This window comes from Gossypium hirsutum, chromosome D07 (genome assembly GCF_007990345.1).
Source record: "Gossypium hirsutum isolate 1008001.06 chromosome D07, Gossypium_hirsutum_v2.1, whole genome shotgun sequence".
Taxonomy (NCBI): domain Eukaryota; kingdom Viridiplantae; phylum Streptophyta; class Magnoliopsida; order Malvales; family Malvaceae; genus Gossypium; species Gossypium hirsutum.
Window position 1 is genome coordinate 5,650,770 of NC_053443.1, and position 24,966 is coordinate 5,675,735.

At 32.6% G+C, this 24,966-nt stretch overlaps 2 protein-coding genes and 1 long non-coding RNA gene across 3 annotated transcripts; 1 reads left to right on the plus strand and 2 right to left on the minus strand.

Annotated features, from left to right (window-relative positions):
- The first annotated feature begins 31 nt into the window (after positions 1-31).
- On the plus strand, positions 32-4,815 carry LOC121219292 (auxin response factor 2B). Its single transcript, XM_041097202.1, has 15 exons — positions 32-516; positions 598-710; positions 865-960; positions 1,047-1,103; positions 1,196-1,351; positions 1,427-1,511; positions 1,626-1,716; positions 1,819-1,983; positions 2,105-2,224; positions 2,362-2,437; positions 2,547-2,718; positions 2,802-3,742; positions 3,830-4,020; positions 4,110-4,300; positions 4,431-4,815. The coding sequence occupies exons 1-14, from the start codon at positions 366-368 to the stop codon at positions 4,276-4,278; spliced, it is 2,583 nt and encodes an 860-aa protein (XP_040953136.1). The 5' UTR covers positions 32-365; the 3' UTR covers positions 4,279-4,300; positions 4,431-4,815.
- A 3,599-nt stretch (positions 4,816-8,414) lies between these two features.
- LOC107915385 (uncharacterized) lies at positions 8,415-12,582 on the minus strand. Its single transcript, XR_005915963.1, has 3 exons — positions 12,287-12,582; positions 11,972-12,026; positions 8,415-8,473 (listed from the first exon to the last, which is right to left on the minus strand). It is a non-coding gene; the product is annotated as an uncharacterized lncRNA (long non-coding RNA).
- Positions 12,583-13,075: 493 nt separating this feature from the next.
- LOC107915384 (G-type lectin S-receptor-like serine/threonine-protein kinase At1g34300) lies at positions 13,076-13,783 on the minus strand. The gene has a single exon (XM_016844547.2). The coding sequence runs from the start codon at positions 13,781-13,783 to the stop codon at positions 13,076-13,078; it is 708 nt and encodes a 235-aa protein (XP_016700036.2).
- Positions 13,784-24,966: the final 11,183 nt, after the last annotated feature.

Sequence of the window (24,966 nt, forward strand, 5' to 3'; positions counted from 1 at the left end):
GGATTCGTACCGGTTAGTGCCGGTTTATTTTCAGTGGGTTTAGAAATTGACCGCGGTTGAAATGATTGCAATTCCCTTCTTCCCCTCTCCATTGGAAGTTACAGAGAGACACACCAAAAAAGAAAGAAAAAAAAAAGTAAACCAGAGAGAAAAAAGAGATTCAGCTTTCTTAATTTTTTGGCTTTGGTTTTTGTTTTTTTGCAATTCTGTTGTTGTAATTTGATTGATTTACGTGTTAATCAACAAGATTTGGTGGTGAATTTGACTGAAATTTAAGGTTTTTTAGGGATTTTTCGTGGATATTATGAATTTTTTTCGAGAGTTAATCAGATGAGAGATCTGAGCTAAAAAAGAGATTTTGAAAAATGACGAATACGGAGGTAGCTATGAAAGGGAATTGTGTGAACGGAAGAGGAGGAGGAGAGAGCTTTTCTTCTGGTTATAGTGAGCCAAATGATGGTAGGAACACCGTGGAAGGGCAAAATGGTCATTCGACTAATCAAGCTCCGGCTACAGGTGTGTTTTCATGGCCGTTTCTGGCTTTTGTTGTCTTTGTTGTTGATTTTTGGTTGTTTTTAATGTATGTTTTTTTTATAGACCCCGAAACGGCGTTGTATAATGAACTATGGCATGCATGTGCTGGACCTTTGGTCACTGTTCCTCGTGAACAAGATCGTGTGTTTTACTTTCCTCAAGGTCACATAGAACAGGTTTCCTTCTACCTTTAGTTTTGTTCTTCATCTTTGTTGGCAAAGGAATGTGATTTGAAAGTGGATTTTAGTTTTATTTTTTCGTTTTTTCACGTTTGTTGCTATTTCGGCTTTGTTTTTATTTGCTTATCCACTGGTCTGGGGGTGAAATCAGGTTGAGGCGTCTACTAGTCAAGTAGCAGACGAGCAGATGCCAGTGTATAATCTTCCATCAAAGATCCTTTGTCGTGTGATTAACGTTCAGTTAAAGGTACCTTGTCTTTTACTGTTATTTACCTTCTTTTTTTTGGTTTCCTTTCTGGGTTTAGGAATAACTTTTTGCTTTTAATTCTATAGGCTGAACCAGATACAGATGAAGTCTTTGCTCAAGTGACTTTACTTCCTGAGCCTAATGTAAGCTTCGATCTCTTTTGTTTTTGGTATTTTTTTTAGTTTAGGAATTGATGGGAAGTTGAATTTCTAAAGGCTTGTTCTTTGCTTGGCAGCAAGATGAGAACACTGTGAACAAGGAGCCTCCTGCGCCTCAACCACCACGGTTCCATGTGCATTCCTTTTGCAAGACCCTCACTGCCTCAGATACAAGCACCCATGGTGGGTTTTCGGTGCTCAGGCGGCATGCAGATGAATGTCTTCCACCATTGGTTTGCATCTATCAGAAGCACCTGTATAGTTCCTTTTTGTAGTTAGGTTCTTATTTATTTGTGCTTGTTTAACAGGACATGTCACGGCAACCTCCAACCCAGGAGTTGGTTGCTAAGGATTTGCATGGAAATGAGTGGCGATTCCGGCATATTTTCAGGGGTAATGGTCATGAATGTTCATACAAGTTCTGGGAGATGTATTCTTTTATTCGGTTCTGTTCTGCTTAAGCAATTTGGACTTACAAATTGATTTAAATGTCGGTGGAAATAACAGGTCAACCACGAAGGCACTTGCTTCAAAGTGGATGGAGTGTTTTTGTTAGCTCCAAGAGGCTTGTTGCAGGGGATGCTTTTATATTTTTAAGGTTTCTCTGCTTCCTCATACGCCCTATGAATTTTGGTATTTTAGGTTTGAATTCTTTGATTGAGCTTGAGAATAAATAAGAAGAATGACTTGTATTTTGTAGAGGCGAGAATGGAGAATTACGTGTTGGTGTACGACGTGCAATGAGGCAGCAGGGCAATGTTCCTTCATCAGTAATATCAAGTCACAGCATGCATCTTGGTGTGCTTGCAACAGCATGGCATGCCTACACGACAAAAACAATATTCACTGTGTACTACAAACCTAGGTATGTAGATTGCTACCTTTTTATCATGCTACTCCCAAGCTTTCCAACAAGATCTCAACAATGCTGTTTGGTAGAGGAACTCATCGCAGTTGTATTCATGCTTCTCAAATTTCTGTTGTAGGACAAGTCCAGCTGAGTTTATTGTTCCTTTTGATCAGTACATGGAGTCAATGAAGAATAATTACTCCATAGGGATGAGGTTTAAAATGAGATTTGAAGGTGAAGAGGCTCCTGAACAGAGGTATGGCTTGTGTCTTTCCTGCCACATAAAAAATAATTAATGGAATTTCTAATATGTTTCTGCATAATGGCAACAAATTTCAATTTGATGTGGGAGGAAAAGCTGAGGTTATGGTTTCCATTTTTGGTTTATTGCAGGTTTACTGGAACAATAGTTGGAATTGAAGATGCTGATCCCAAAAAGTGGCACGATTCCAAATGGAGATGCCTCAAGGTAGATTTTAATGTGAACAGTGTTCGACATTTTTTTAGAATAGTGAAACAAAATGTAGAATTCTCAAAGTTACGGTTATGTTGAAATAATGTTCTAATACCCCCAACAGGTGCGATGGGATGAGACTTCTACCATACCTCGTCCAGAGAGAGTTTCTCCTTGGAAAATTGAACCTGCTTTGGCTCCTCCTGCGCTGAATCCCCTTCCAATGCCCAGGCCAAAAAGGCCCCGATCTAATGCAGTCCCTTCATCTCCTGATTCCTCTGTACTTACTAGGGAAGGTAGGTCCTATCATATAACAGGTTTATTATTTTCATGTAACAGCTTATCTGGAAAGATAGATTGATTTAAATTAATTTTCTAGGCTCATCAAAAGCTATTGTAGACCCTTCACCAGCTACTGGGTTTTCAAGGGTCTTGCAAGGTCAAGAATTCTCGACCTTGCGAGGCAACTTTGCTGAGAGTCAGGAGTCTGACACTGTTGAAAAGTCGGTGATATGGCGACCTACGGTAGATGACGAGAAGATTGATGTGGTTCCCACTTCAAGAAGATTTGGGTCAGAGAATTGGATGTCCTCTGGGAGGCACGAACCAGCAGCATACGCAGATCTGCTCTCAGGTTTTAGGTCAAATGCTGATTCCTCCCTTGGGTATTGTCCACCGTTGGTTGATCAAACTTCATTAGCTGGTAATCCAATGAGAAGACAATTACTAGATCAAGAAGGGAAGCTTGGCTCTTGGTCCCTCATGTCCTCTGGTCTCTCACTCAAGTTGGTTGACAGTAATGCTAAGCCTTCTGTGCAAGGTTCTGAGGTTCCTTATCAAGCTCGAGGAAATGGTAGATTTAGTGGTTTTGGTGAGTATCCTGTGCTTCAAGGTCATAGGATCGAGCACCCACATGGAAACTGGTTGATGCCTCCCCCAACATCATCTAATTACGAGAATCCTATCCAATCAAGAGATTTAATGCCAAAAGCTTCATTGGGACAAGATCATGAGAACGGAAAATCTAGAGAAGGAAGTTGCAAGCTCTTTGGTATTCCTCTCATTAGTAATTCTGTTGCATCAGAGCCCACCGTCTCTCCTATTAATGCCACGAACAAGGCAGCAAGTCATGTGGAACCTGCACCAAACCAAGGTCGTACATTTACGTTTGATCAAAAGTCCGAGCAGCCAAAATTCTCACCGTTGGCAGAGGATCTGTCTATTTTTAATGAGCAGGAGAAATCGTTTCAGCTGGGTCAGCCTCATACAAGAGAGGTTCAAAGCAAATCTCCTAGTGCTTCAACTAGGAGTTGTACAAAGGTTCCTTTCATCTCGTCTCTCCTTTTGAAGATGTACACCTCTTATGTAGTCTTTTAGGATCTTGCTCAAATCTGTTTGTTATTTCAGGTCCTAATGCAAGGGAGTGCTCTTGGTAGGTCCGTGGACCTTACTAAGTTCAACAACTACGATGAACTGATTGCTGAATTGGATCAATTATTTGAATTTGGTGGTGAATTAATGGCCCCTAAAAAGAATTGGCTTGTCGTTTATACTGATGATGAGGGTGATATGATGCTTGTTGGAGATGATCCCTGGCAGTAAGGATTTGTAACTTCATTCTAATACATTTCACTTGTTTCTTGTATTTGATGGCTTACATCATTACTAAGTTCCTGCTTTTGAACAGGGAATTTTGCACCATGGTTCGCAAGATCGGTATCTACACTAGGGAAGAGGTTCAGAAGATGAAGCCGGGGTCATTGAATTCAAAGGGTGAGGACAATCTGGTTTCTGCGGAAGGCCTAGATGCAAAAGACGTGAAATGTACATCAGCATCTAGTACAGAGAATTGTTAAAGCTCGGCTCTAATAATTCTGGGTAATATAATGGGCGTGTATAATTGCATATAAGTATCGAACCTTGTTTTAAATAGGGAGAAGAAAACTAATCAGATTGAACATATACCATGTTATTACATGAGAACATCCACCGTTTTTTATCGTTTCAGCTTTTTGGTGGGAGGCATATGGAGTGCCGTAGTAGCATTAGACGATTGGTTGGTTAGAACTTGAATTAGTTCCGAGTTGAAAGTGACTGGTCCACAAGTTTTTCTCAGAAACCAGAATCCAATATAGATGGCAGAAATGGTATTAATCCAATTTTGGACATGATGCGAGTAGACGACTAGTAGTATATGGTATCCATTTATATATATACATAAATATGTATACCTGAATTTAGATTTTCAAGCATGGCCTTTTCATTTGCAACCTCGCCCCTTTTGTACAAAGATGTTTTACTTTTACCCCATCCCCTTTCTTGACCTTGGAATGTAAGTAAATACGCCATCTATTATCTTCTTTCTCAAGTAAGAATTTCATTTTGTTGGTTTCTATTATGGTTTTCTTTTATATATATATATATCATATTTTTGTTAAATCACCAAATGTTGGGTGCACATATGATATCTGTAAACCAGCGGCTTAATTTCTCTCTCTTTTTATGTATATTTTTGGGGGTGGTAGTTAGGGGAGGGCAATTTTTGGTTAAAATCGCAAAATCGACCCATTCGTGTTTTTCAGTTTCGGTTTTGTTGGGTGGGGTTGGTTTTTGAATATTGAAACTGAATCAATTAAAAACTTGATGTACTTTATATTAATTTTAAATTATTGAAAAACATATTTATATTTTATATAATATATGATAAATATAGGTGATATATTTGAGAGGTCCTTTTACTATAGAGATTTGATCAAAGTAGTCCTTCAACTGTTAAATGGATCAATTAAGTCTGTGTATTATGAAGAAGGATCAAATGATGTCAAATTAGAATAAAATTAACATTTATTGTTTTAAAAATAGCATCTATTGTTTAGCAAAATAGTATTTTTAAAGTTTTAATGGTTTTGTAAATAATTAATTTTGAATTTTTTTACAATTAGGACTAACTTGATACGAATTAAATTACTCTTTATAATAATAGAGATTAATTGGATCTTGTCCCTATAATACATAGACTTCTTGGGTACTTTCACCAATAAATATACGATCACATAAATCCAATCAAATAAATTTAAAGCCAAGAAAATGTGACGGAATCAAAATTTATTCAGTTTAGTCGATTTTCTCAACATAAGCCAGTCGATCAGTTTTCTTATGTTAAAGTCAATTTAAAACTAATTGTAGTTTACTTTGTTTCTTAACAATGTGATTGAAAGTTTGATCTCCGTTCATTTTTATGGTTTTGTTTTATTATGTTTAACCAAGAAAAAGTATGACTTGTGCGTGTATATATATGTGTGTGAAAAATGGAAGGTACAGGAGAAAATTCAAGTATTCAACCGTGGAACTCGTCAAAATATACATTTCAAAAAAGTAATTATTCTTATGACATAAGGAACTACATTGAAGACTTTTAACTGCAATAAAATATTTATTTAAAATAGATTATATTAATTAGAAATATGAAAAAAAAGGGGGTTTGACTTCTTGTCCCATGCCTCGTGGACAAAACATTGAAAATGAATCACATGTTGTAGGTGTGGCAAAGGTTTATTACGTGTTTTACTCAACCTGAGTTCATGCATATAGAAATTAAACCTTTTGAAATCGTTTTTCATCCTGTTGGGTTTAGATTCGTGATCAATTTCAAGTGTAAGTTTAATCATTTTTAGTTTAATATTCTGGGATTGAGGTTGTTTCGGACGTAGATTTGATTTCCAGTTGTTTGAAAATTATTGAACCTAACAAATAATTTAAAATTTTATATTTGCATATAAAAATATTTGTGTTTGTAATTGAGATATATTCACATGTATATATAATATGTAATTGAGCAAATTGACATGGTTAACGGAATAATTAGACAATGACATGTGACGTACCACGTATACCACAATGACCGGACTTTAACAATAAAAATGGGCAGAACGCTTAACAAAAGGACTAATACATGAATTAATTTGATTATTTTTAAAATTGAAGAGATGAAATACAATCCAAGATGTAAACGTCTTGCATGAAAAGATTAGTGAGAGGGCCCCAAAGATATTATCACTGCAATGAGTGTTTGCTGGATGTGAGGCCCAACAAAACATGTGTATGTAAATAATTTTAGAAATCTAATATATATTCCATGTCTAGAATTTTAATAATAATACATCTTCCGAAAATGGTATTTATTTTATCTTAATTAAAGCTGTTGACTAATAACTATGAACAGCTATAATTATGCCAATAATCAATTATATACCATTTTTTATTGCACCAAAACGAGAATCATCTACGGTAATTTAATTGAGATCAAAATTTAATTTAATTTAATGTAAATGTTTTTAGGGTTTCCCTAGTACCTAATTTTCACTATAAGAGCACGTTTGGTTCGCTGTATTGGATTAGAGGTGTATTGGATTGGATTAGAGGTGTAATGGAATAGAGGTGTAATAGCAAATCAACTGTTTGGTTGAATGTAATGGAATAGAGGCGTAATAGTAAAACTGTGTTTGGTTGAATGTAATAGAGGTGTAATAGCATAATGGAGAAAACTAAAATGACCAGAATACCCTTAGCATAAATTTGTTTTGGTAAATGATTATTGTTATTGTTATTTAAATTTTAATAAGATTATTTATTATCAAAAATAAATAATTTAATCATATTTAAACATAATTATTATTTAATATATTTTAATTAAAATATATAATTTAATAAAATTCTTAATAATTAGCAGAAATTTGTTTTGGTAAATTATTTTATTTAAATTTTAATAAGATTAATATCAATAATAAATAATTTAATCATATTTAAACATAATTATTATTAAATATATTTTAATTAAAATATATAATTTAATAAAATTCTTAATAATTAATATTCTTATATGAATTTACTCAAACCATAATATATGATACTGTAAAATATAAAATAACATAATTATTATTAAATATAATATAATTAAAATATATAATTTAATAAAATTCTTAATAATTAATATTCTTATATGAATTTACTCAAATCATAATATATGATTATAACTAATATGATTTAATTAAATATATGATTTAATAAAATTTAAAATTATTATAACTAATATGATTATAGTTTATGAATTTGTATAATTTAAAATAATAATTATTACATATAATTTAATAATAATATATAATTTCATAAAATTCTTGATAATAAAAATTTTCTTATATGAATTTATACAATTTAAAATAATTAATATTAAATATAATTATATAGTGATATATAATTTCATAAAATTCTTAATAATAAAATGTTCTTATATGAATTTACTAAAATCAATATATAACTTGAGAATTATATTATGCATAAACATAATTAACTTATATTAAGAAAAGGTTAGATGAAAATGAAATTGTACATTAAAATCCATATGTTATATAGTTTTACAACATCAAAAAGTTTGAACATTGATATTTAATGGTAAGAAAGAAATCTCCTAACCCATTCCAATCGGGCAACTGAAGGTAAACTAAAGAAAACGATCATTTGAGTTGGATGGTCGGGAATTTTACTCAATGCATCATATCGTTGATCGTCGGTTAAACCTTCAATTGACCATAAGGCTGAATATAAATTTGAAGCTCTCTCTTCCATATGTTGTTCTGACTTCTGCTGAACTACCACCTCGGAGGCAAAACTCCTACTGATTTGATCGCCAACGGCCTGGATTTTCTCCCCGAACAAAGTGGCAGCCTCATTAAATGAAGAAAACACATTATCACGAGCATCAGATTTCTTCTTTCTCTTGTTTGAAGATGAGGAACCCCCTTGGTCTCGATCTCCTCGCGGATCCGTACCAGAAACATCCATGTCATCTAAAGAGACGTCAGCTTCGCAGTCATAGAATGTGTTTCTCTCTTCATTCATATCTGTAGTACGTTCATCATCAGCATGTATTTCTTCAAGAACATCAGCAGCTGTTTGAGCATCTCTCCCAGTTGCTCGATCTCTTGCGTATATGGTAGTAAGCTGGTCATAGTAAGGGAAAGTACGAAATCTGAATTGGGCGGCTTCTTTGTGACTCTAAAAAAATGAGGAAATCATATTAGTCGTAAGTTTGGTAAAAATAATATAATAAAGACTTGAAATAATCTTACCTTTAAATAGGACTCCCAAACCGCATCTTCAGCAACAACGAGCTGCCTATGCTCGTCCCAACCAAAACCGCTATTGTTTTGGCCATTAAGCATGTCGTAGACGATTGACCACTCCCTTTTAAGTAACCTAATCCTTGATTCAATATTAGGTTTTGCCTTCAACATTGCATTTGGTAAAACCGTTTGTAGCATTCTTTCCAACTCGTTCAAATAACCGGCTTTGAACCCGGTATCAGCATTAAATGTTCCAACATTGTGCAGGTCCACCATACTGGAAACTAATGCTGCATCTTCCTCGGGAACCCATTTTCTTTTGCTTCCTCGAGAAGCTTGAGCATTTGATTCTGGAACACCTGACATAATGATCTTAAGAACAAAAAAAAAATTATATTAATTACTATTTTAATATCATGATTCAAAAGGTCAACACTTTATAAAATCTAAGTAATTAAGTTGAATATCATGAATCAAAAGTTCCATAGCACAAAAAATTTAAAATTATAACACATGCTGAATTAGAAGAAATTATATTATAATTTCTGTAGTTTAGTACAATACAAAAATCAATACAAAAGTTTCACAAAAGTTTCACAAACTAATTTCTAGATGCTTGCCATTCATCGAACATTTGGTTGGCTAGTTCCATCCTCCAAGTAGCCCAAGCATCCGATGGATGAATATTTGTGATATTCGGTTCATCGTCATCCACCACATTAATTGTAGGTAATCCTTCTCCCACCTCCGCTTCAATGGGATCACTACTCATATGGGTTCGAATAAAATTATGGAGCAAACAACATGCAATAATAATTCTATTGTGCACCCTTACAGGATAGAACGATGGACTCCTAAGTATTCCCCATCTAAGTTTTAATAAGCCAAAGCATCTTTCAATGACATTACGTGCTGAGGCATGTTTCATATTAAAAAACTCTTGCGGAGAACTTGGCTGATAACCCTGACGCCACTCGTTCAAATGATATCGTTGTCCTCTAAATGGTGCAAGAAATCCCTCACAATTTGTGTATCCAGCATCAACTAGATAATAACAACCTATAAAATAAGTTTCATATTAAAAAATGATTAATTCAGCACACAAAGTGTGATCTTAATGAATAAATCAAAGTCCTCTAACTATACACTTTACCATGAGGAACTTTTAATCCATGTCTTCTACTAATGGCATCTCGAAGAACCCGTCCATCAGCAACTGAACCTTCCCAACCAGGAAGAACATAAACAAATTGCATCTCAGGTGTACAAACACCTAGCATATTTGTTGCTATGTCACCTTTTCGCGTCCGATATCTAGGTTTATCAACTGTTGGAACCCTAATCTTGATGTGGGTTCCATCAAGAGCACCTAAGCAATTCTATATCACATGATATAAAACCTTGAGTTAGAATACTAATTTAAATCTAAATCAAGTAAATGTTGTTGAAGCTATATATAAAACTTAGTCCTATACCTTAAACCATTTCCACCTTGTGTCAGAAGAATCGGCTGTAATTGGCTCCGGGTTTTTAAATAACACATCTTGCAAGCGTATGACAGCATTTAAAACACTATGAAATGCTCTGCTAACAGTTTCCCCGGACCTTCTAAAGTGATGCTTGATAACTCGATTTTTCAGGTGATGGGAGATGATATGTAAAAACATTGCTACTTGCTCGTCAACGAGCATGAACCTTGACGACTTCAATCCCCCTATCGATTCTAACATCTCACATAATTTAAAAAAGGCAGCTCTATTCATCCTAACTTGTTCAATACAGGTCTCGTCACTAGCATATACAAGCCTATTCACATAATCCCGTTTTGCATAAAAATCTACGGTATAGGACCTAATCCTTGGTCTATGTAGGCTAAGGCTGGCACCCATTCTAAATAAGAACCAAACCGCGATTCTACAGATTTCCAACCATATTGTCACAGCAATACTAATTCTTTTACGCCTCACACTTTGTGCAATTAAAGGCAGACGAGCCATTACTGCAACATTTTAAAATTAGAACACACTATCAAAGAATTGAAGTTGCAATTACACATTATCGAATAAAAATAAACAGCACAAATTTAGAACACACGAAGCAAAAAATTATCTACTAAATGATATCGTTGCAACTTTAATTTCATTTCTTTATCAATCACCCAAATAATAATGAAAGAGTATATTTAATTACTGATGATTAGTTTAATTAAGGTTTTCTTATTTCAAAATAAGTAAAATGAAGAATGGGGATTTGGTTTAATAATGAAATTGAAGTTTTATAACTTTTATAACATTTTAAATGGTAATTTCATTTTGTAAAAATATATATAACTTTGAAGAGGACTTATTTTTTACAAGAATTGTTACTTATCTGTCTAGTATCAAGTTTAAAATACATGTTTAGCATTTTTTCATCAAAAAATTATTATTATTAAAATTTCAGAATTCTATAGAATTTATTAATTTAACAGCCAAATTTGACTTTTTAAGTAAAATTTGTATAATTTTATTTATCATATTATATATACGTTAATTTTAAAAACTTCCTTACACTTTCACAATTATAATTTATGTATTATAGGGAAATCATATTATGAATGAGGAATATTTTATGTATAATGTAATTGACTTAAAATCTAAGATAGAATTAGACAATAATAAATTTCAGTCCATTTATCCATTTTTATAATTAAGATAACATTATTTCCATTATAGGGGAAAAATAATGTTTGAATCAATTAACATTTGTTTTAAATAACATGTATTGCGTGCATAAAAGGTTAATTATAATCCATGAGCATTTTAATTTCTTCAAAAACTTATATTAAATTTTAATATATTATGTATAATTGAGGTAAAATTAATTGAGGTAAAATTTGAAGGTTGGTATTTGTTAGATTATAACTAAACTCATTATAATTTGGACATTTAAATATATTGATTAGTTAATTAAAATCACCCAAATTAATTGACCTAAAATGATATCGTATAAATATATTGATTAGTTACTTAAAGCATGTTCAAAGTTTGATCATTGAAAATTTTTTTTATTGATGATTAGTTTAGTTAAGGTTTTTCAATTTCAAAATAAATAAAATGAAGAATGAAGATTTAGTTTAATAATGAAATTGAAGTTTTAAAACTAGATAATAACAATTTAAATGGTAATATAATTTCATAAAAAATATATAACTTTTATCTCATTTACATGTACAAATTTATCTCACAAAAGATTTGTAGGCATAATGCTCTTTAAACAAAATGTTACCTAATAGTAAAAACATATAACTTGGCTGATAAATTCAAAAAGAACAATGGTCATGCAGCAATAACCATAACCATACAAACAAAAGCTTTAATGATCATTACAAACATACAAACAAAACCATATTCATTTGGGAAACAACAGAACCTACTACATCAATACTAACCTGTAATGCTCAAATCTGGGACGACTGCGATGTGGAAGTGTTGGAAAAATGTTACCTGTAATGAGAAAAGTGCTCGGATCAACCTTTTTTTTTGGGGAAAATATTTATGCTATAGCTAAATATAGTATATCAAATCACAGAACAACCATACACCAATCATCATCCATGAGCCATATTTTAAATATGATATCGATCAAAACAGTATCTAGATAGTTTATTAAATCCCCTTGCCTACCAATCATCAATACTTACAATTATGCAACAATCACCTTTTAAGTACTTAAATGGACCGTTAACTTTCTAGAGTAGTCTTACCTTCTGCTCTATTCCAGGAACTTTGAGAACTTTCTTATTAACCTCTCTCTTACTGCAAAAACATAAGAAAAATAAAACATTTAGCCACTGGTTATAGGCTTATAGCAGATACTGATAAGCAGGAACACAAAAAGAGGGAACTATGAAACTATTAAGTCCAATTGCATAGCTTTCAAAGGATTCACTGGATTTTCTTTGTTCTGTATGATACCAGGCGACAAACCATTAAACCCAATTCCAAGTTCAATAACCTACACTGAACTGCCTCCTCATTTCCCTCATTATTTGTAATTAGTTCTCACTTCCCTTTTCTTCCTAATAAAAGGCCGAACCAGCAAGTGTCCTCTTCTCATTACAATATGAGAAGACTAGATAATAATTTTTCTTTTGTTTTTCAAGAATGCTGGAAGCAGTCATGGCACAACCATAAAACCAACCATATTAAGTAAATTCAGTGCCTAACATCCTACATGTAGTAAGTTGCACTCAGTTAATACATAACAAACCACTGGCCTCTAATTCCCCCACATTCATCCCCATTAGCAAACAACACAATGCAGGCATATGTATCATCAACCGAGCAAAAAGATTCAAACTAACTACAAAAGTGATTTGATGCTCATAATTTATCCATCAAACCTAATTTCAAAAGGAGACAACAACAATTGATAAGCTAATTTAGCCAATGATTTGGCTGAAGAATGTAGGAGAAACATCATTTGCTTTAGATATGCAATCATCAAACATGACCAAAAATTTCTAGTTCATAGCATGAACAATAGCATGCAATTATCTAGATTCTAGAGGTTCATAGTTAAGACAACCAAAGCCTATCCCTACTACAACCAAAGCCAAAAGGCTGGCCATAACCACAGAGACAATGACCATAGTATGCAAGGAATCATTATCCTTAGGGGACGCTTCCTGATAAGGTGATGGATTTGGAATAGCTTGTCCACAAACTTTTATGAAAGAGGTGCTTGGAAGAACCGCGCCCTGATAGCCGCTAACGAAATCAGGCGTTTTCAGGTAACAAAATCCACTTCCATCAGCTACTAAAGTAGAAGCAGTGCAAGTACTACTAGCAAGACAATTGGTTCTACAAGCTACAATTGCAAGAGTGACCAACTGATCGGAAAGCTCAGGAGGATAAGTTAGGAACATGGTATGTTCTAATTGCAACATGGTAACATCCCCAGGACAATCCTCAATCTCCACTTTCCTTTTGCATCCTTTTCTGCCGTCATGTTCATTAACAGGCTCAAAGTTCTGAGATGGACATCCACAAACCGGTTTCGAATCCTTGTAACTACAAATTCCCATGTTGCCGCAGAATCCGTAAACCTGACACTGATCAGTTACAGCTGCCCATGTCTGGGTTATATTCCCACTCCCATTGTTCCCACTACTGCTGTAAATCCTCAAATTCCCATCATTATCCATCCTTAAAAACCTAAACACATCGTTGCTTTCACCATAGTCAGTAGTAAAAGCCATGCTAATCATGCCCCTAGCAAACGAAGGATCTAAACCTACCAAAATCCCATTAGACTGCAACATAAACCTAGGTGATGTCAAATTCCCATTGATAGATGAGTTGAACCCTAAACTCCAGTATTCAATTGTGTCATTCCAGTATTCAATAATTCCAATGAAAGCAGCTATAAAAGCAGTGCATCCATATACACAATAATCTCGATGAAGTAAGCAACAATGAATAAAATAAAATAGCAATTTCAGCAGAAATTAACTTGTAGGAACTAAAACAGGTAACACTTATAAGGTGACGATTAAGCTTAAAAAAGTGAAGAGAAAAGCATGCAGAGGGGTTATCTACAATTGGGAAAAACATTGAGATACATGTACTACAATTGGCAGATTATTTTAGGTCAGAATTAAAACTCACCTGATATTGGATGCAACGTGATGACCCGAAAAACACTTCACTATTTTTTCAATGGATTAAGCTATCAGGAATTTCCAATTTTGTGAATATATTGAAGAGAAAAAGAGAGAGTTTTGGTGTGCGGCGCAGATAGGGTTGGGAGGAAATGGGGAAGGGAAATTAGACGCCGAGACGAGAAGAAACGATGACGACAGAATAATCAACGGAAGCAGTGGGAAATGGGAGGAGAAAATGATTAGGACGGAAGAGGAGAGGGTCGGGTAGGGAGGGAGGGTAAAACAGGGAGATGGGGAGGGAGGCCGGAAGTAATAGCTAATACAGCGAAAAGGGAAGGGATTGGAAAACACGGGAATTTGGGGATTAGGGGCGTAACCGATTACGCGCGTAATACCTATTACAGCGAACCAAACGCCGGAATAGGGGCGTAATGTAATACGCACGTAATCGGGGCGTAATGGATTGGGTAATACGGCGAACCAAACACGTCCTAAATATTTCAAATAATCCAATAGATGAATTGTGGAGTAGAGAAGCAAGTTGATCTACAACAATAGGAAAAAGGTTTGGGTTTTTTACCATCTTTCTCCGTTTATTCATTCAACTCGATTTTATACTTTGATCTTCATAAAACTAGTAAATTGGTGTTAAGAGGGAGTGCCCACCAAATCTATGGGGAGACAATTTTCATGTTTAGGTGTTGACAATTTATTGAACCTTATATTTAGGCTATATTGATCACATGGTGAATATATAACTCATTATGGAAGATCATTTTGCTTGGGAATATAAATATTGATAATTGATTTGGGTCGAAATTCCCTAAAACACTCCATTAGATTATGGACTTTGGATTGGATTGTGATTCTTTTGATGAGCTGCCATAAAGTCCTTATTTACTTCATATGTTATTATTAAATTGTATTACTCTTATGATATTATTGTTTTTTTGGGATTGTATTAGATCTTTTTGTAACACCCCTTACCCGTATCCAACACCGGAATAGAGTACGAGGCATTACCAAAACACATACACTTGTAAACGTATTTAACCGAGTTATAAAATTTCATCAAAATTAAAACTTTCAAAATAATTAACATGTTTCTATAACTTTTCACAATATATCCTCAAAATATTATAATCATAATAATTAGGGCCTGCGAGACCCGATACATACTCATGCAATTTAATGCTTCATTTCTATTTCATTCAATTCGCAATTTCTCATGCTCATAATTTAAATCATATCACTAGCAATTTCCATTTAATTCACGTACAATTCAATGACATCAAATTCAAAACTAATACGTATTTACCATTTAACTCAATGTTTATTGATTATACCATTCAATAACACATTTATGAAATTCTCAATTTAGCAATGAAAATATCACTTTAGTTTGAATAACAACATCGTCCTGATATAAATACACTACCACTTATCCATTTACTTTAATTCTTTTGGGCCCATTTGTCACTTACCATCCTTAATCAAATTAGAGAACGGTCACGGAAAATTGAGTACTTCACTTTCACTTTGCCATAGTATAACTATGGTCTTGCGTATGATCACTTATCACTTGTCCCTGATCAGATAAGTGTAGCCACCTATCACTTTGTTTCTTGATCAGATAAGTGTAGCCACTTATCACTTTGTTTCTTGATCAGATAAGTGTAGCCACTTATCACTTTGTCTCTTGATCAGATAAGTGTAGCTAAAGTTATCACTTATCACTTTGTCTCTTGATCAGATAAGTATAGCCGAAGCTATCACTTATCACTTTTCACTTGTCACTTGATCAGATAAGTGTAGCCGAAGCTATCACTTATCACTTTGTCACTTGATCAGATAAGTATAGCCGAAGCTATTACTTATCACTTTCCACTTGTCACTTGATCATATACAAAAATTTCAAGAAATAGTCAAGAATTGAACTTACTTGTAATAAAAATATGAAGAACCAGCTTGAAGAAGCCCTTCCATGGTGTTTTAGCTGATGAGAATTCAGAAAAATGAAGAGAAATCTAGATAATTCCACTTGGGTCCTAACTTTATTAAGCAAATTTTGCAATTTTCCAATTTTGCCCTTAATTCTCCTTACTTTCTTGCTGATTTCATGCCTCTGCCGTCCAGCCCAAATAGACCTTGGGTCTATTTGCCTTTTAAGCCCTCTTCCTTTTATCATTTAAGCTATTTAATCATTTCCCAAAATTTTGCATTTGTTACAATTTAGTCCTTTTTGTTCAATTAATTATCGGAACTTTAAAATTTCTTAACGAAACTTTAATACTAACTTTTTAACACTCCATAAATATTTATAAAAATATTTATGGCTCAGTTTAAAATCCCCGAGGTCTTGATACCTCATTTCGATTCTAATTATTTTAATATTTATTTCTAGTGCACTATTCACTATTTCAAAAATTTTCCTAACTTCATATTTAACTTATACTTACTAAATTAATAATATTTTCTACCCATTTGTCGAATTTAGTGATCTCGAATCACCGTTCTGACACCTTTGAAAATTCAAGCCATTACATTTTTTTTCGTCGGATTTGTGGTCCCGAAACCACTGTTCCGACTAAGCCTAAAATCGGGCTATTACAACTAGGCCCACTTGTTAAATCCATTAGTTTTTGATTTTATGAAAGAAGTTGAAAGTTGATATGAATATGTGCTGGAAGTATATGATGATTTAGCATGAAATTAGAGCTTTAAATTGTTCATATGCTGATTTTATTGAAAGAATTGAATAGAAAGTGAATGTTTGGGACCTAATAGTAAAAGAGTTTGAAGATAGAGTTATATGTGGAAATTCTGAATTTCAATATTTGTGTAACAACTTATAATGTCTAGTAAAGTACTAATTGAGAAAATTAGATTAATTGAGGGGTTAATTGAGAAAGGACCGAATTGTATAAACTGTGAAATTTGGGGCAAAATGGAAATCAACATTTTGCACTAAAGCAGTTTTGGACAGCAGCAGTAGTGTAACTTTGAAAAATCACCAAAAATTGTAGAGATTGAATTAGAGGATGAATAAAATATGAAACTAAAGCTTATTGAGTCTAGTTTCTTATAAAAGAAATGACGTGAGCAATGGAATTGTAAATCATGAGATATAATAGATTTTGTGAGACAAGGTCAGAATGAATTCGGGTTCCCCTGTTCTGACTTTGGAAAATCATTAAAAATTGTACAGAAATGATTATGAGTTATAGTTTATATGGTTAGAATCCTTAATGAGTCTATTTTTAGAAGAAACAAGCTAAAACATCATCTGAATTCTGTACAATGAGATAATTAATTTTTAGTGAAGAGTGGTCGGAACTGTCAGACAGCGAAACAGGGGAAATTTTAAAGAATAAACTGTACTATATGGCTGAACCAAAAATTATGAAAATTTTATGGTATGAAGATATGTGAGTCTAGTTTCAGGGAAAATTAACGGATCTTAATTTGGAGCTCTGTAGCTCCGGATAAAAATAATTTAGTGACTCTGACTCGGATAAACAGCTTTGAATATACATGTTAGTGAGTGTTGAAATTATGGTTAATGTTGTTTAAGTGTGTTATACACATTAAGGATGTGGAATGGAGAGGAGGAGGAGGAAAATTGGGAAATATATGAATGATTCGTGTATAAATGGTCATATGTTTGATTATAACTCATAAACGATGAAATATGAATGATGCTTATTTTTGTGCATTATTGGTCATGGTTTAAGCTCATGTGTGAAAATAAAGTTTCATAGTATGTGTGTATGGTATATTCAGTATATGATTTGGCATGAAATAATACCATGAATGGTTTATGAATTAACACATGTTGGTAAGCCTGATATATGAATAAATGATCAAATTGAGCGGAACGCCGGATTTGAGTACTTCTGATCAAGTGACAAAGTGATAAGTGGTAGCTTTAGCTACACTTATCTGATCAAGTGACAAGTGGAAAGTGATAAGTAATAGCTTCGGCTATACTTATCTGATCAAGTGACAAAGTGATAAGTGATAGCTTCGGCTACACTTATCTGATCAAGTGACAAGTGAAAAGTGATAAGTGATAGCTTCGGCTATACTTATCTGATCAAGAGACAAAGTGATAAGTGATAGCTTTAGCTACACTTATCTGATCAAGAGACAAAGTGATAAGTGGCTACACTTATCTGATCAAGAAACAAAGTGATAAGTGGCTACACTTATCTGATCAATAAACAAAGTGATAGGTGGCTACACTTATCTGATCAGGGACAAGTGATAAGTGATCATACGTAAGACCATAGTTATACTATGGCAAAGTGAAAGTGAAGTACTCAATTTTCCGTGACCGTTCCCTAATTTGATTAAGGATGGTAAGTGACAAATGGGCCCAAAAGAATTAAAGTAAATGGATAAGTGGTAGTGTATTTATATCAGGACGATGTTGTTATTCAAACTAAAGTGATATTTTCATTGCTAAATTGAGAATTTCATAAATGTGTTATTGAATGGTATAATCAATAAACATTTAGTTAAATGGTAAATACATATTAGTTTTGAATTTGATGTCATTGAATTGTACGTGAATTAAATGGAAATTGCTAGTGATATGATTTAAATTATGAGCATGAGAAATTGCGAATTGAATGAAATAGAAATGAAGCATTAAATTGCATGAGTATGTATCGGGTCTCGCAGGCCCTAATTATTATGATTATAATATTTTGAGGATATATTGTGAAAAGTTATAGAAACATGTTAATTATTTTGAAAGTTTTAATTTTGATGAAATTTTATAACTCGGTTAAATACGTTTACAAGTGTATGTGTTTTGGTAATGCCTCGTACTCTATTCCGGTGTTGGATACGGGTAAGGGGTGTTACACTTTTATTATGAGTAAGTCTTGAAATCAATGTCTATATATTTGAGAGACTTGCCTGGAAAAATGTACCGGGAGTTAGGCATTTAATCGGTTTTAATGAGAATAATTTGCAAGAGTGTTTTTTTGTTAGTGTAACCTTATGTTGTGCTTTTACTTGCCGTGGTCACAAGGGGTGATCATAGTGGTGAGAGTATTATATCTTCAAAGTGCAAGGATGAGAGAAACAATCACGGTATGTGTGATTGGGTAGGTTCACTTTGTAATTGTTGAAAAGTGTGCATATTTCTCACTGAGCTAGGCTCCGTAGGCATAAGGAAACCAAACTGCATAATCATCTCTTTGTGTCTTATGTGTTTATTGTTTTTCATTAGTGCTTGGAAAAGTGTCCACCAACTCAGGCACCAATTTGGTTATGCAACTTCTACTTTTAGCAATGGTTTTTTTGCTCATAATTGGTATCAAGCTTGCCACTTAAAGTAGCTAGTGGAGATCTAGAGTGTTGCTAAGATCTTAGATATGGAAGGTTCATCCACATGAATACCCTTTATGCTTGAAGTTGGCAGTTATACCTACTGTAAAGCACGCATGAAGGCCTACATTATATGCAATTTTCAATGGAGTGGATATGCAGGAATTCAAAAGAATTGCCAAATGCATTGCGACAAAAAAATGTTTGGGATATCTTGAAAACAGAACACGAGGGAACCTCCATAGTCAAAGATGCAAGTGCCGACTTCAAGATTTAAAAGTCTGAAGATGCAGGAGTCAAAGACAATTGGTGAATTTTATGCATTGTGTAACTTATCAAACCAAGCTTTTGCATTAGGTGAAGAGTATTCAAATTCGAAGCTGCTGAGATCTCTCCTTAAAAGATTTTCCATCAAGGTCATTGCCATTGAGGAGGCCAAGAACCTTGAACAATTGGCTATAGATGAATTCATACCTTGAGATGAAACTAGATGAAGCAAAATGAATAAAGGGAAAAAGAGATAAAAATATTGCTTTTCAAGTCAATGAGGAAGTGCTCACTTCTCAAAATGCTATCTCGGAGGACTTACAAGAGCATATAGCCTTGTTTGCTTAGAATTTCAATAAGGCATTCTAAAAAACAATCAAAGAGATTCAAGAAATTTGAAGTCAATACCAATTTTCCTAAAAGCAAGTCAAAGGGAGTTGTGATCAAATAAGACTTGAGAAGGACTAAAAGAAAGTTGTACAATGCTATGAATGCCAAGGGTTTGGCCACATTCAATCCGAGAGGGCTAACACTATGGAAAAGAAGAAAAAGTCTTTCTGTGTGACATGGAGTGATGAGGATTCCTCAAGTGGTTCTGACTTAGAAGATGATCATCAAAACTTTATTGCTTTCACTGCTAATATTGGAAATGAGGATTCTAATATAGAGTCTTGTGGTGAAATTGATGAAGACTTTCTGAAGACTTATAAAGAGATGTTGGGTAAATGGGAAATGGTGTGTGAGATCAACATTCAACCGTCTCAAGAAAACAAGTGTTTGAAAGATGTGAATGCTGTTTTGACCAATCAAGTGGCTGCAAAAGAAGCTTTACTAGTAGAAGAACTGAGCAACATGATGAAAATCAATGAAGAACTGGTTGATGTAAAGTTGATGCTCGAAAAATTTTACAACAATAACAATAGGCTTGATGAGCTATTGGCACCAGAAAAAGGGATCCATGTTGAAGAAAAGCCCATTGTATTCATGAAAGCCTCAACATCAAAGTTAAAAATTATATTTTTAAAAAGTTAACTAGTTGCTGACATGGAATGCAAGTGGAGTTCCACGTGGATGCCACATCAACAAAATTAGTAGGCATTAACATTTTCATCCATTTTAAGGTGATTTGACAAATAATGCAAATTAAAGGGCTACAAAATATGAAAAATTAAAGGAAGGACTCTTTTGTAAAGTTGGAGAGTGATTATGCGATACAATTATAACTGTAGTCCACCCCAAATGTTCATAATTTAATTTTTATGTTTTTATAATCTTCGAACAAGAAGATTGAAGTTGTTTTGTGTTTGAACAAATAGTTGTTTTTCTTTGCGAAATAGGCTTATTACTATTTTCCAAAAGCTAAAATATCAACTATTTCTTAAGCAAAACAACACAAATTACCAGTCTCTAGGACATCCTTTTTATTAATACAAAAGATCAAAATTATTTTCCACAAGTATAAATGGATAATACCTACATTTTTCTTTTAAGTTTTATAACTTTTTGTATTTTTCTCAAATTCAGAATTTAGTGTTACTTTTTACATTTTAAAATTTAGATTTAGCTCTTACCACTATTAAGTTCATTGCAAAGTATTCTTTTAATTACATTGCTATCAAGTGAGTATTTTTTTTAATTTCAAAATATCAAATGGACCAATTTAACAAAAAATTATCAGCGTTACTAATTGGACCTGAATTTTAAAATCTGAAAAACAAAGAGACTAAATTCCTAAAAATAAAAACAGAAAGGACTAAATTTTAAATTTGTAAAAGGTACAGAGACCTATAACATATTTTAACCTTTTGGAAAAAGGGCAAAAAAAATCTAAAGAAAAGCCTGAGAAAGAGAATGGCGGTGAAGTTGACAACAAAGCCCTACCAAATCACCACACACATGTTTGATATTCTTAAATAGAGGATTATAAATTTAAGGATATTTTAGAGGTCCTAATTTGTCAAAACAATTTGTATTTCTCTACTTCTCTCTACAAATTCATTCACTTAACTATACATTTAACCCAACCCATCAAATTTCTCTATAGTTATTATGGAAAATAATTAGATCCTATTAACCAATGTATATATATTATTTTTTTATAAAAAGAAATTTTAAAATATTAAGAAATCTAAAAAAATATTATTTTTATTTATGTTAAGTTGAACGTTTAAAAAAAAACTATAAACAGCAACGGGAGGAAAAAAATATATTAAACATTTTTTACAACCTTTTTTTAAGGATATTGTTTTTGGAAAGTAAAAATTTAAATGTTTAGTGTTGTTTTTTTAGACATTGTAAGAATTTAAGAATCGACATTTGCAAGTAAAACTAAACATTGCAAAAGAAATGCTAGAAACAGTGATAACTGCTTCAGGCATTGAGGAAAAAGAATGAAGAACACAACAATATGTTTATACAGTTCGGTTTCTCTACAACAAAACGACAAGATGACCAACACTGAGAATACCTTCAACAAGTCCAAGATAAGTTTTAAATATTTAGGATATGTTTCGTTTTGATCCAATCCAATCCGATCTTCAAAATATATTGCTATAAAATATTTGGACATCATAGATGGACTTATACACATACAAAGTATTGACAAAGATCAAAGCCCAAGTGTTTTGTTACAAAAATTTGCCAACTCTAACCATGACAAGTTTATGAGTTTGGGTAGTGGTAGATACTATTGGCCGATGCTCCTCGGCATGCCTTATAAACTGCGCCAACCGACATAATATTGTAAAGTAAAAATATGCATTTAAATTATTTTTAAATTCGTTAATATTACGATATTTCAATAAAAATATAAAAAATAATTAATTCTAACTCATTATTAATATTTTAATGTATAAAATATAAATTTTATAAACTATACTACATACAAATGTTTTAATTGAGATATGTAACGAGTCAACTCAATCGAGGAAATTACCTAGAAGCCATTTTTTTAATCTATACTATATATAATGTTTTTGACTAAATTGGTGTCACGAATCAACTCAACACCAACTCGATCAAAGAAATTACTGAAAAACTCATTTTTAATAAGGAATTGACTATTAAAATAATGGTATTTTAGTCTTTTTTACTATTTTTAAATGAAACTATTAGACAAAAATTTAAAAATGCAATATCTAAGGATTGAATCCAAGCTTAAAAAGAAGCTTAATCATAAATACTTCATCATTTTACCTCTAACTCAATTATTAATTAATTTTTGTATAAAAATAGTTTCAATATTATATTTTTCTTTCACCTGCATAGTGAGCGTAGTAAAATCTAATATCATATTATATATTTGAAACAAATTTTAATAAGAAAATAAGTACATACCCCATAAAAAAATATCAAGTAAAATACATTGAATTATAAAATGAGGTTAAATTTTCATTTGACTCAGGGTGGGTTTGGATGGGCGATTGGGTGCGGTGCGTTTAGTTTACTTTTTGTCTCACGCTACAGTATCTAATCTCACCGCCACCGCTGTTTTTACACTAATCGCAGGTAAATGCACCGCCCATCCAAACTCACCCTCAAAATGCTTTTTTTTTCAAATGCAAAAGCTAAAAAAATTGCTTTTGCGATTGAGTTTAAAAGCACTTTTGACTTCAAAAGGTGTTTGTTTAATATTGTTTATAGTCTTAAAAGTACTTTCGAAAAGTAATGCTAAACAAAGCTTTAACAATCGACTTGAAATTGAAGACTTGATATACAACTTTTTGTTATTTCATTCGTGGTTCAATCAAAATTTTTTTACATTTAAGAACTTATTTAATAACCCATCAAAAGATTGAACTGGTTGAGAATTAAATTTTCAATGATTTAATTTTAAAGAATATTTAGTAGTTTGCAATAAAAATCACTTAAAATTAAAAATGATAAATAGATAAGAAGTTTGTTCATATTTACCCTACATCTACTTCTTCAATTCAACCCCTTCCATTCATAAACTTTTCTCCGAAACATAAATAAAAAAAGAAATCTTCAATTCGTACTTGAAAAATAGTTCGTTCCAATTGTTGTTAGAATAGAAACGAACAAAAAGGTTAAATGCAAAGTAGGGAGATATAACATGCAACATGTGTTAATGTAGTCCAATGAATGATTATATTCAACAATTGTCCCGATCACCTATTGGTTTAAACTCAATCTACCATTACACAAAAAAGTAATTGCAACCCCAATACCTTAATTATTACAAATCACTCACCCAAATAGCATAAAAAACCTGTCAACAAAGACACTAAAAAACCACATCTTAAGCAACTTATTTATAGGTTGATACAAGAGTTCATCGAACAGAGTTTTGATAAATTTTAAACTCATATTTAAAATAAATTAGTCTTCTAATTGCTCTAAAACTCTCTCAAAAGATAATTGTCTTCACTTTAAACTTCATTAATTGAAGAATCTTAGCCGAAAACCAATTATTGTTTTGTCAAACATGTTACTCCTGAGCAAACCAGAAAAACATCAAACAGAAAATCCATTCTCTGATAGAACATGGAACCAACATATCAAGAACCCCAACATAAATCATTAATTCATCAATTATATGCGATTATGTTTTTTGTATTTGAGTCCCTTCTTCAACTCAGTCCCTTCTATTCATCAATTATTTATCACTTGTGGTGAGTATTTGCTGCCTTTGGTAGGAAACTCTTTGGATGAATTATTCTCAGTTGTATTTATCAAATTGCATAAACAAGATTTGGTGTATTTGCGCAAATTGTCCTTTACTTATTGTCTCTCAGCCTTGAAACATGTTGATAATGAAGATAAATTGTATTATTAAAAATTTATCAATACTTTTAATATATTTTTTAAAAGTCAGGTATAATGATATATTGGTTTTAAATAAGTGTTTGCATATAATAATATTCAACCTCATGCATTTTTCTTTATTTTTTGGGTAAATGCTTGAAGCTTAATCTTTTAGATGTTGTTCATTCAAGGGTAAAAGTGTTTAAATAAGAACTTTTTACGTATTTGAAAAAGAAAATTACGTAAATATTGACGTGTTTAGAATAAAACACATAACACTTGACTAAGTTTAATCTTCATTTGACCAGCACTCTTGTTTTTCAAATTGCATTAAAAGATATAAACCAATAAAAACAGAGTAACAAAGGGCAAACAAGTCAAGCAAAGAAAATATCTAGGGACTG